We start from the raw sequence: 12,677 nt of genomic DNA on the forward strand, positions 1-12,677 counted from the left end.
AATCTGTCAGGACCCACTGGAAGTGATGTCTTGGCTGGAAGTGACATCATCAAGCAGGAAAATTTTTAAGAATCCAAGGCTGCAATCCTATCCACACTTACCCAGGAGTAAGCCCAATTGACTCTCATTGCTAAAAACATATACATAGTAGCCAGTTAAAAGTACAGATCTGTCACATTTCCCCAAATGCAGTTGCATACTATGGTAGCATTAAGTCTAATATATTAAAAAATAAAATATTGAAATGAATGGGGACCCACCTGAAATTGGCTTGCAACCCACCTAGTGGGTCCCGACTCACAGTTTGAGAAACACTGTCTTAGACCATGGTTCAGAAATGGGGAATGGGCTGCAGCATCCTGTACAAAGTTATGCTGGGCTTGCGGGCAATACATTCTTCCCATATTTTTGGTTAATGGATGGATTTGCTGTGCTGTTAACTATCTTAAGGCCTATCAGGTTCTCATCTGTCCCAAGGTTTGGATTTGGTTCAGCATTCTGATTCAGTGGGAAAGCTGTATAATGATGGTTACACAGGCCAACACACATTTTGCTTCCTTAAATGTTACACAAATTCCTGGATATATTTGGGGTGCTGATTCCAAAAATGGCATCCGTTTTGCCCTATCACATCTAGTTGAGACACGGCATAGCCTCTTTAGTGAATGGTTCAAGCAGCTTCCTCATGAGGAAGCCTACACCATGGCTTCCTCATGAGGAAGCTGCTTGAACCATTCACTAAAGAGGCAATACTATATCTCCAAAACTAGGCGTGAGAGGGCAAAACGGATGCCATTTTTGGAATCAGCACCCCAAATTCATATCAAACCACCATAAAGTTTGGGAAAAACTTTTCTGACCCTTAATTTTGTAGACCTGTTTGATCAGTGCCATCGTAACTACTAGCCACGGTTAAGGTAGTAGGAGAGAGTCCATAATCCATCTGTGGTCCATTTCTAATATCTTAACTGTAGTTAAGATGTTACCGTTATTTCTGCAGCCAATTTAGAATCTTCCCCCTGGAGTCTTCCATTTTTAATGGAATCCAGTTTGGTGGTGTTGCCTACATATATCTTTGCACCTTTTCTTTTAGATACTTTCTTCCATCAGCAGGGATAAGCGAGTCAAATGAGAAGTCTATGTATACATAATCTGTTGCTATTAAAACATGGATGCAGTATGGCTAGCTTTGACTACAGATCATTTCATCTGAGGCTTTTTTCTCCTTTCTATTGCTCAGTATTGCTTATCCAAGAGACATCAATTAAATCCATTTCCATTGCCTTCTCCACCGACCCATCTCTACTGCATCAACTGGTTGTTTTTGGACACGTCTTCACTTTGGTTTAGAGTCACATTCATACAGTCTGACGACCTCTGATGGAAATTTATTTTGGAACTTCTTCATAAGTTTTTACATGACCAAATCCAGAGTTGGCAAACATTGCAGAAAGCAACTGAGAACTGGCTTTGGGGACTATAATTATGTAACTATACAGTGTAAGATAGAAAAATACAGGTTTCCATTCCAGTTTGGCACAACTCAGGCTCACTCTAATGTAGTCATAGGCTACAATCCTGACCACACTTTCCTGAGAGTAAGCCCCATTGAAAAAAATAAGACTTACTTCTGAGTAGACCTGGTTAGGATTGTGCCCATAGTTTCAGTACATTAATGGGAGTCTAGAAATGTGTGTGACTGTGCTGTGACAGTGGTGCAATATGTGGCCCCTCTTATAGAAGTGCATTTTCAGTTGTGGAAATATAGTTTACATGACTAGGTTGTAAGCTAGGGCACGCACCAATGACTTGAACATCACTGGGTTCATTGTTGTGAACAGTTTTTTTTTTTTTAAATAAACATGTAGACTGGTGCACCAGTGGAGTGAACAGGGGAAAAAACTATGCACTGTGCATATTTAATCTCTTATGAACATATCATGGGCCAAGATTAGTTTATTTGAAACTGAAAAGGATTTGTTTTATGTTAGTCAGTGCTGGAGGTGCCATGGGTGACCTTGGTCTGATCCAAGAAGGCAATGTGTGTGTTGAAACTTTGATTTTTACAACTGGTATTGCAATCATTTTGCCTTTACTGCAACTGCTACCTGACGGGGGCCATGCCACAAAGATCCAATGACTGCTGTCACTTTTCTGTCTCCCATCAGGGGCAAGAAGATTTATGAACCACCACGGTACATGACTGTGAATGAAGCAGCCGAGCAACTTCTTACTGTTGTTCAAAATAGGCGGCTAAAAGGGGAAGAACCAGGTTTGCCTCTCAGTTCTTGCTGCTAGCTTGAGGGAAGGCCATCTTGTCCAGACTGCTCTGGAGTCAGCAAACTCTCCCTTTGTGATGGACATGAGCCTCCCCAAAACTGGCAGGAGACTGCATGCAGCAGTGAGGGCCAGCTTTTTCAGCCGTTCATCATTCACAGCAAAGTGAACTCCAGTGGGGCCAGACGCATATAGCTGAAGCCACAGAATCCTGGCTTCTTCACAAACCAGCCGGCCTTTATTTTCTTTAGCCATAGCGCCATATGGACATTTTTTTAGCATGAATCACTTTGATCTTCCTCAGCTTCCCACATTCTTGGGAAATACTTGTCTATCTGTCCGTCCATCCCCATTTCTTTCTAAAGTTAGAGAAACAGCTGTTCCTAGATACATCAGTGATGGGAAGGCATTTCCTAATGTGCAGATTTGGGGATTTAATTTTTCATTGGTGTTGTGACTTAGGAACTCTTGTTTGTTTGAGACTGAAGGAGACATTTGTTTTTCATATTCCATAGTGTGGCATAATGCTAAATGACTGGGGTGTGTGTGTGTGAAAGTACAGCTAATAGCTGAGGCACTAGTTTTCTGAACCAAAATTGAAGGCATGCTTCACTCTTGAGAGAGTCAAAATTAGCTGTATTCTGAAAAGACCATTCCTTAGGTATCTGAATGAGTCACTGCCATTCATGCCAGCTGGTTGGAAGGAGGTACACCCAAAGCTGCAATTCATGCAAATATACAGAGCAGCAATTTAATTACACCCAATACAACACTGCCAGTTATCTCTCTCTCTCCCCGCAGCTGATTTGGAGATGAGGCTAGAACAGTGAGTTGTGCAGAGAAGCAAGGGACAGTCTACTTTGTGGAAGGGGGCTTTATAGCCCAGTCCTAATGAAATTCCCTATGCTGATGCAGCAGTGCCAGCATGGCTTGTACTGCTTCCTACAGGGGAATTTTGCAGGCTGGAGGTCTCCTCAGGCTAAGGGGATATTTGTCTCCTTGCCCTGGGGAAAGCCACAGAATCTACTTGGACTTGCATCTGCTAAATCGCTGGTGCAAGTCTGAGTGGACCTGTATTGACAGGTCTTGCCCAGAAAGGGGTATAGGATATAGTGTGCACCGGTGTTGCCGATCTCACCCAGGCCTGATCCACCCTTCCCTCCTGCCCTGTTACACCTTCTGCCCCTCTGCTACCAGGCCCACAGCTTACCAGCTCTGCCACACATGGAGGCCTGAATTGGCACCAGTAGGATGGCACAGGCCTTCCAGCCAGTGCATCTACCTTTGGTGCCTTTATGGCACATTTGCAACAGTGCACACTGGCAGAGCATAAGGTGAGTATAGAATTGCACTGTTACTCTCTCAGGAGCCTTCTTCCATTCCTTACAACACCGAGTTTGGGGAATTACAGTTTGTTTTCTGAAGAGAGTTCTCTGCAACTACTTCACTATCTTTTCTCATGTACAGTGTTCATGCTAGTAATACCTGATTTACTTGGCAAAATGCTTTCTTCAGGGTGTTCTTCACATCTACAGCTTTTTTCCCCACAATGTAGCCCTTTCTTAGCTTTGATAAGTCTTCTTTGAACTTGAATTTTCAGCAAGTTCTCAATTTGCAGACTAGGAGAGCAAAACTCACTTTTTCACTGAATGATCATAAGCGTACCTCATTGATCATAATACCTGCAATTCAGACACCTTATAGCAGAAGTTCCCAAACTGTGTGTCACAAGTCCCCAGGGGTGGTGCAGGCAGTGCAAATGCAACAGATCAGAGCAGAGTCTCTGCTCAGTTAGCTGAGGGGTACGCCCAATTTGGGGGGGGCCCCACCACCCTTCCTCACTGTTTCTGTTGATTTTCAAGCCTTTTTTCAGACAGAACCTGGAAGTACCAATGATGTCATTGCATTGCACATCATTGGCACTTCAAGGTTCCATGACAGGCACCTTTGGAGGAAGGGCATCGCATCACAGTTAAGTTGGGGAACCGCTGCCTTATAGCAGGGGTCCCCAAACCCCGGTTCTGGGGCCACTTGCGGCCCTTGAAGGCTCCCAGTCCAGCCCGCAGGGAGCCCCTAGTCTCCAATGAACCTTTGTCCCTCCGGCGACTTGATAGAGCCCATGCTGGCCCAACAGAGCTGCTTTCAGTATGAGGGCAGCTGTTCGACTTCTTGTGTGAGCTGTAGGACAAGGGTTCCCTCCACTGCTTGCTGTTTCGTATCTGTGATGCAGCAGCGGCAGCAAAGGAAAGGTCAGCCTTGCTTTGTGCAAGGCCTTTTGTAGGCCTTGAACTACTGCAAGACCTTCATTCATCTAAGTTCTAACTCTAATAAATTCATTTATGTAAATTTATTCAAACTTGAAATGTAAATTAATGTTTTTCCTGGTCCGCGACACAGTGTCAGAGAGCCTTCCTTCCAAAATCTTTGGACACCCCTGCCTTATAGGATAGCAACCACCAACCTCCTGGGTTGGAGCTGTACCATGTTCACTGCTTCCTAGTGCTATCTGTCAGCATTTGAGCAATACATTTCTGGGATTTACAAACACAACGGCATAAGGCTCTCTACTTAATACTGTGAGGTAAGAGTGCAATGGTGGTTTTAGAATGGCTTTGCAACTCTTTTAGAGAAGTGACAGCAACTATAAGTGAGCTAAGGACACTTTCTTTTTTCAAGTATGCTTCCTTAACATTTGTTCTCTCCATTCTTTGCTTTAACAGATATTACAGAAAACACAATATGTGTAGGTTTAGCAAGAGTAGGTGCACTGGATCAGGCAATTGCTACTGGTACACTACAGGAGATGCCTACAGTGGAACTCGGTGGCCCTCTCCACTCTCTGATCATCGCTGGAAGTCTGCATCCCCTGGAAATGGACATGCTTAAACTCTTTACTATAGATAACTCTGTTTTGGGGCACTGATGAATAAAATTCTCTACCAAACTAATCTGGTTTACCCTGATCAATAACGAGCTCTAGGGGTATTAAAGTAGATGGCAATGGGCCAGTAAGCCAAAAGGACTATACTTTTGGTATTCTTTCTGGAGTTACAAACTCAGGCCATTTTTTAGCCTATCCCCAAACATTTTTATTTGGCTTTTTGTCCATGTGCTGAACAATTGTGAAGCCAGGATTAGCTACTACTGGGGATTCCCATTAAAACAATTAATCCACCAGTTTTGCAGCAACAATTTTTCACAGTGCAAACCTTGCTAGGCTTTGATAACCCTTCCTTAGGAGGCATCTGGATCTACTGATTCTCACATCTTGAATCATTTATACACATTACATGAGCCTATGAGACTGCTTGCTCAGGGAAACTTTGGGACTTGTAGTACTGTTGAAATTGGTCTCGGGAACTAGATGTACAACATTTGGGCTTTTAAAAAAGAAAGTTTATTGATAGGAAAATTGATCCCAAATATCTCAAACATAGTAGCTGTTTAAGTTTTAAGAGACTTCAAGTAGGAAAAAATGCATTAAAATGTCCAATATTGCACTTTCGGCAAGTCAGACTGGCTACTTAGCATTTGCAAACCAATTATAGTATACGGTCATTCTGTTCTGAACTTTTGAATTTACTAAATTGAAATTCAAACCCTGTTTGAATTTACTGAAACAGTGAAGTTCTGAAACTAGAACCAAATATCATGCATTTAGAAATAGCTGATGGGCTGGAAGGCCTTGTCCTATATATACACAACTTAGGGAATGGATTCAGAACCTTTTTCTTGCTCAGGATTTCATAGGAAAGCCAATCCAATCTAACACTACTAGTTTAAATTTTGGCAATAAAGTCACCATATATACTCCCTCCCTCACAGTTAACCTCTGGGATATGAAATATGCAAACTCTGTTAAGCATTTCACTAGAACTCATCCCAGACCCAAAAACCCCACAACATACTTGTTGACATGATGGTAGCTGAAAATGAGTAAATATTTCATATTTGTAAAGCCATTTTCAGCTGCCATTTTCAACAATCACCAATGACCACCATGTGATCTATGCCTTTTCACAAAGGTCTTTGGCAATTTAGTCAAAAAAAGATAATGGAACACAACTTGTAGAGGATTAAAAGCAATTGTTTGAACACTAAAATGATTATGGGTAGCATCTGAGCTTTTCAAAGAATGGGGTTCAGACATCAGAAACTCCCTCCATGCTCAGAATACTACTATTGATCACAGAGAGTGTTTCTGATAACAGCCAGCTCCATAAAAGGCTCGGAGTTCCCCAATGTTATTAAGAGCAGAAAACCATGAATAGAAGAGGAAAAATATTGCAGGTATACTTAAATAAATTGGATGTTCAATAAATCAGTTTTTTTGCAGCAAAAGGGAACCAAACAGCTAATTAGAGAAAGTAGGATAAGGTTAGCTATGTAAAATAACTTGAGCTGAACTAGGCAGGACCTATCGAACACTTCAGGCTTCATCCAAGGCCATGTTTGAAAATATGAATGTGACATTTTGGTACGAAGTAGTGCCACTGTTTCTCTTCAGAACTTTAATCAGTCATTTCAGTGGTACCGCAGCTCAACTCCAGGATAAACAGCTACCAACAGCTCAACTGCCAATCTCAATTTTCTCAGGTATTCCAGCACCATTTACTCGGTAAAGTGCAGTCAGTATCAATTCTTCAGTTGAATCAGTCGGACTATTCTAAAACCTAGACCATACAACTGCACCACTTTTCATTGCATCAAACACCACTCAATATCAAACTTTCATTTTTAGGAACATTCCATCCTGATCTTACCATCTGTTGGCAATGTCTGCCCGACATGTTGGCATACATTATACACAGCACAACATTTAGTCAAATGATTAGGTCAAGACTAAGGACTGTAGTACAAAAGACATTTCTTCATATCATACATTAAGGGCCTGGTTGACAATATGCTCAAGTTAAAAAAAAAATCACAGAGAACTATTCACAGTTTTTTTCCCCTCATCAGATATCAGAAGTGCATTAAGGGAACTGAAACAGGCCTTAATATTCACGTGCTAAGTGATTCAGTTGTCTACATGCCAGTAGTTTCAGCTCCATCATTAACTGGATGGAGCCTCCACAGAAGAAAAGCCCCACAGCCACTAATAGATTTCTTAGGAATCCTTCATTTGTCTTCCTTCAGCAAGCTGACTGAAAAGTCTTTTCAACAAGCGTATCTTCAACCATTTGCTTTATAACAAACATAATCATGTTGCTGAATGACAGACAGGGCAGTTGCTTTTTCTTTTAAACTTACACCCCCATAATAATAAACCTCAACACTCTTAATTGAAGACCTTGCATTGTGATTAGAAACAAATGTGCACATTTGTTTATCGGGAGCAACTCTACTGCATTCGAATTTAAGGTTGTGCAAAAGCAATGCGTTCATTTAAGCTCTGTCTTATGCCATCGTAAGGACAAATTTCAAAGCCATGTGCTGATGATTTAAGAATGTTTTGTATTGGTCATATGACCAAGAGAGGTCAGCAGCAAAGAGAGGGAGGGAGGGATTTCCTTCCTTGTAGAAAAGTTTTGAGCAAATTAACACTGTTGAAAGATTAAGCAATTTCCAGACTCTAGCAGGAAGCTTCATCTCACAGCATTAACAGAGCTCTGAGGTGGACACACAGATGATTCACAGGAAAAAGGAGCCAATTCTTCCTTACTTGTTTTTAGTCTCTACATTAAAAGTCAAAGATTTTGTGCCAAAACACCCCAATTAATCTCCATGGAAGAAAAACCTTAGTTTACTATAGTGTATTAAGTATGGCACAACCATTTAGCACAGTATGAACATCAACCGGGCAGTTAGACTGTTCTTGACATATTATGGGAGTCTCCATATAGGACAAACAGTACTGTGGGGAGCAGCACTTAATGTGTTCTGTGGAAAGAAAGACAGCCCACCTATGTAACTGTACAAAGGCATGGCCCAAAATTTATCTTCTGGTCTTGAATTGCCTTCATGACAAATACTGGTTGGTTAATTTAGAAACTCAAGCAAGTACTGTAGAGCACAGACTAGCAATTTACCAGCCAGTCAGGGATTATCTAAGATCCAAATGGCTTAAAAACAGATCTACAAAGGTGCTTATTCCCGTAAAAACAGAAACTGCCACACAAGACGACTTTTCCGTAATGTAGTACTATTTCAGACATTTCAATGGCCTAACAAGACTCCATTCAAGCAATGAATAGATTTCTCTCAAAATTAAACCAACTGTGTATTTGGGGGAACTTATTTCTGTTAGTTAGCAACAAATTTTATCTTTCTAAGAAGACTTGTCTTGATTATGCTGAACAACTGTTGGTGTAAGCTCCCTTAAGAAAAAATGGGGGAGGGTGTTCTGATCATTTCATGAATACATTATCATTTCTGATTAGTTATTGCAACTAACTTCAGCTTCAACTCTAGAAGCAAAGCGATGCCATTTATGGGATCTTTACTTATTCTGTATGAGTTGTCTTTTAAGAACTGTTCCGCTAGCAGCGAAGTGCTTACTCTGTGGAAAAGACCTAAAAAATGAGCTGTATGTGACCTTAAAGATTACACTAACACAGTTGGATACACCCAGAACAGGTTCCCAGAGTGCTCCTGTGCAGTTTAAAAGGAACTTAAATTAAGATAAAGAAGATGATGCTTTTGAATCACAGCTGAAAGACTTGTCCTGGTACTGTGTTATTCGATTTTCCTGAAAAACCTATGGCTCATTTTAAAGGCACTAATGCACCATTAAACTTCACATTATGGAGTGACGCAACAAAACCAATGATAATCTATGACAATGCGAACATCAAAATGGACCATACTGCAGGTACTAACTAGTTGGACTGGTGGAATTTGTAGATTATTCTAGCTTATTCATAGGCTCTTCTTAATTTTGAAGGCTTGCAAATATTAGTTATGAACAAGAATTCTGAAATGAAAGCTCAGAATCATCCATTCGCTACCAAATATAATACCTTCATTCTTCTAAAAATTGGTAAGCCAGATATAAAGTCTCCTCCCTCAGTGGACAAAACCAGAAAGTGGCAATACATGCAAGCATCCTTCCAGTCAAGTACTTCATTTAAAAAAGCAGAGTACAGGGGGGGCCTGATTCATTTGTTCGCAGGCCGATTCACTTGTTCATGAGCTCCCCCGCACGCACCTCCTCCAGAGGCAAGGGAAGTTCTGCTTCTCTTACCTTTGGAGAGTCCTCTGAGCCCAAGAGAGGCCATGCACATCTGTCCATGCCTCCGCAGACTGAACCTTACAGTAAAATAAAGTCAATTCTGGGTGTTTGTTTTTTTTTTGTAAAACTGGAAGTAACGTTTTTAATGCTTCAGTTAACTGTGGGGGGTTCCAGAATGGAACCCCACAGATACCAAGGCATGCCTGTATTCACTACTGATCTTTACTGCAATGCTTGTGCACAAGTCAGCATATGGAAGAGGAAAAACAGCACGGGACTGCTGCAGTTTTTCTTGAGCAAGATGGTCACACCCTTTAATTTCTCATTACTGTGAGTGCTGAGGCACTGTTGTCTACATGTACTTCACGGTAGTCAAGCATTTCGTAAACAAGCTTCCTGTAATTATTTCAACCTTTGTATTATAAAATTGAAGAATTGTCTCAGTGGAAGTTTAAAATGTAACAGTAAGAGGGAGACTAATATCTACTATTATGCAATTACACATAAATCACACCAATCACAAGCAAGAACCCTATGGGTACAAATAGTAGCCATAAAAATTAATAAAAATCCCCGATGTTCCGTATCTGTGCTGGCAGATATTTTGATAGAAAGGCACTCTGAAAACCCAATATGGTTTGGTTCATTAAGTTTGCAAAAGTACAAACAGTCTTACATAGACTTATGTTGTAGAATGTCAACCACTGTGACATTATGAACACAATAAATTTCCTTTTTAGCCACCCTCCCCGCAGTAACACTGGCTGTGCGGGAATGAGTAGCAGCTTCACAAAAAGCATAACCAATGATTGCAATACCACATTATTGGAACAATACTTGCTGCTGGAACCAAATCAGCAAGTAATCCACAAAAGTTTGGGGCTCATGGACATCAAACCCCAAGTAGTCCAGGACCATGCCCTTTAATTCTCTCTTATGTAGCCAACATGCAGCAGCAGTCTTCCGTTTTGGACAACTGTAGAGAAGAGGGGCCTCTGTTCCAAAGGAAGTACAATGTCTTATGTTGTGACATTACTAGAAAGCTTTGGTCCAAGAAGAACATTTGAGATATTTGCTACATGGTGGCAAAGTTGATCTGTACGTATAGCTGTTTCACTCCAGCCTGCAAATATACAAAAAGAGTCACATTAGAAAAGAGTTATAGGGATGCATGTACCCCGCTTCAATATCAGCAAACTTTAGACAGGGGCAGTTCCTCTGTTGCAGACCTATGGATCAAAGCCATTTAATGTCTACTACATTTAGAGAAGCACAATATATGGATTCTAAGAAAACCACCCTGTGCTATAAAACTATAGACAAGTTGCTCTTCATAATAAAAACAGACCCAATAGCTGCATCCAGTCAAAGTTTGTTAATTCAATTATGTTAAATTGATGCATCCCAGGCCTACTCTTTTTGGGGGCCTCAGGGATGCCGGATAATAATGCTACACACAATGACAGCAGAAGCCACAACTCAAAAAATTTCCCTATCAATACACTCTGATCTAGAACACACTTTCTTTAGCCATCTGTCTCTTGACCAGTCTCCTCCCTCATCGTTCATGACATACAGACCCTCCTCAACCTAAGTATAGTAATATGATGTTCTACACGAATGCTATACAGATCCTGCGATGAGTACTACACATATATTATCAGGCTGTCTAAAAAAATCTGAAGGCAGAAGCCATCAAAGAATTAACAAATCATACGAGTGGTGGTGATGTGCGGTTTTGTCTCTCCCCAAAACAAGACAGTTATGTTCTGTGTACATGAACTTCTCACAACTGTCAGAGAGAAATGTAAAACAAGAATCAGCCTAAGAATACATCAGGTGGCACCAAACACTGGCGCACAGGCGAGATCTGGTGTTTAGAAAATGCCTTCCCTGCAGAACTTCACATTCCATGCCATAGCGTCTTCTCTTTTCAGCCAATCTTCTCACAAACCTGCACCCGGCAGCCACATCCATCTGGAAATTGGGGCACAGAGTCTGCTGGGATGATGGGCAGTGGAAGTGGGTATCCAGCACAAGTTTGTGAGAAGATTGGCTGGAAAAATAAGACACAGTGCAGAACACAAAGCATCACGTATGGAAGGCTTTTCTAAACAGAGCAGTGCCGTGGCTGGGAGACTGTTGGAAAACATAATTGATGTATGGATGAGACTAAGAAACATAGATCTTGGGGACTTCTTTCAAGTCAGCTAGACAGAGGACAGGTAGCATTGTGTTCTAAGGAACGGGTAGTGGTTAAAAATTCAGCAGTTTCCAAAAATATATTCTTTGGAAATTCCAAAACTATATTCTTTGGAAATTCCAAAACAAAAGTAACATCATCTTATAACTTATAACTCTCCCCATACCTATCAGTATTAATAATGAAACAGATCATATACCATTAATACCTGAGTAAAAATGTTGTGAGTCTGACTGAGAATCCACTTTGCATCAGCATCTGGAGCTACAAACAGTTTCAAAGTCCCTATGTAAACATCAGTACAAAGGGTCCAGAAGTGGGGATCATGTAAATTGTAAACTCCTTGCAACTGCTGAACCTAAAATACAGAAGTAGCATTTAGTTTTCTTTTAAAAAATGATCCTGATTTTTTTAAAAAGTTAGCAATACATACCAAGACCCATACAAAATGTATTACATATGCACACCTTCTATAAAAAGAAGTCCATAAATTCACAATAGTAGCATTTCATCAGTGTGCTCCTCAAAGCTCTGAGACTTCCCAATACCACTGTCGGAGTGGAAAGGGTTATAGAGACCAAAAAGTTTGAGAACTGTTGCTCAATAGCAGTGGTCTCCAAAGTACAGAACACTGGAGGAAAGGAAAGGAGTCCCAGGAAAGGAGTCCCAGCACCAACTGAGCTTACAGTTTCACCCAGGGACATTTCCATTATTTCACTCCATTATGCCACAAACCACCCCCTTCGTGGTGGCCAGATGTTTCCAGTCCAGTAGGCTTTGCACCCGATTTACGGGCATGCACGGCTAGTTGCTGCGAAGGTCGGGAGCAATCTGCGGCAGAACGGAAAAGGCCCCAGGCAGAATGGTAAGCTCCATTCACCCAGGGGAAGGATCGCAGCAGGTGCTGGATCTGGCTCACAAGCTGGGGTTTAGCGCCTGCTGCTCTATAGCATCATATCAATGAAAAATGTCACTGTGTACTCCAGGGTGCCCAACTGTGTGGTTTTTCTTGGCCAACACTGT

General features: G+C 41.3%; 2 protein-coding genes across 6 annotated transcripts in view; one reads left to right on the forward strand and one right to left on the reverse strand.

Annotated features, from left to right (window-relative positions):
* The window catches only part of DPH5 (diphthamide biosynthesis 5), a 32,297-nt gene extending 27,072 nt beyond the window's left edge, over positions 1-5,225 (forward strand). For all 5 annotated transcript variants that reach the window (XM_066624024.1, XM_066624023.1, XM_066624025.1 and 2 more), the window contains exons 7-8: positions 2,169-2,272; positions 4,998-5,225. In XM_066624024.1, coding sequence (XP_066480121.1) covers positions 2,169-2,272; positions 4,998-5,200 — 307 coding nt within the window. In that variant the 3' untranslated portion in view covers positions 5,201-5,225. The remainder of the gene's footprint in view (positions 1-2,168; positions 2,273-4,997) is intronic.
* A 4,512-nt stretch (positions 5,226-9,737) lies between these two features.
* SLC30A7 (solute carrier family 30 member 7) overlaps positions 9,738-12,677 on the reverse strand; it is a 43,965-nt gene continuing 41,025 nt past the window's right edge. Inside the window, exons 10-11 of the mRNA XM_066624022.1 lie at positions 11,863-12,012; positions 9,738-10,574 (exon numbers count right to left, since the gene is read on the reverse strand). Of these exons, the coding sequence (XP_066480119.1) occupies positions 10,527-10,574; positions 11,863-12,012 (198 nt within the window). The 3' untranslated portion in view covers positions 9,738-10,526. The remainder of the gene's footprint in view (positions 10,575-11,862; positions 12,013-12,677) is intronic.

Source organism: Tiliqua scincoides, chromosome 4, assembly GCF_035046505.1.
Source record: "Tiliqua scincoides isolate rTilSci1 chromosome 4, rTilSci1.hap2, whole genome shotgun sequence".
NCBI classification, from domain to species: Eukaryota; Metazoa; Chordata; class Lepidosauria; order Squamata; family Scincidae; genus Tiliqua; species Tiliqua scincoides.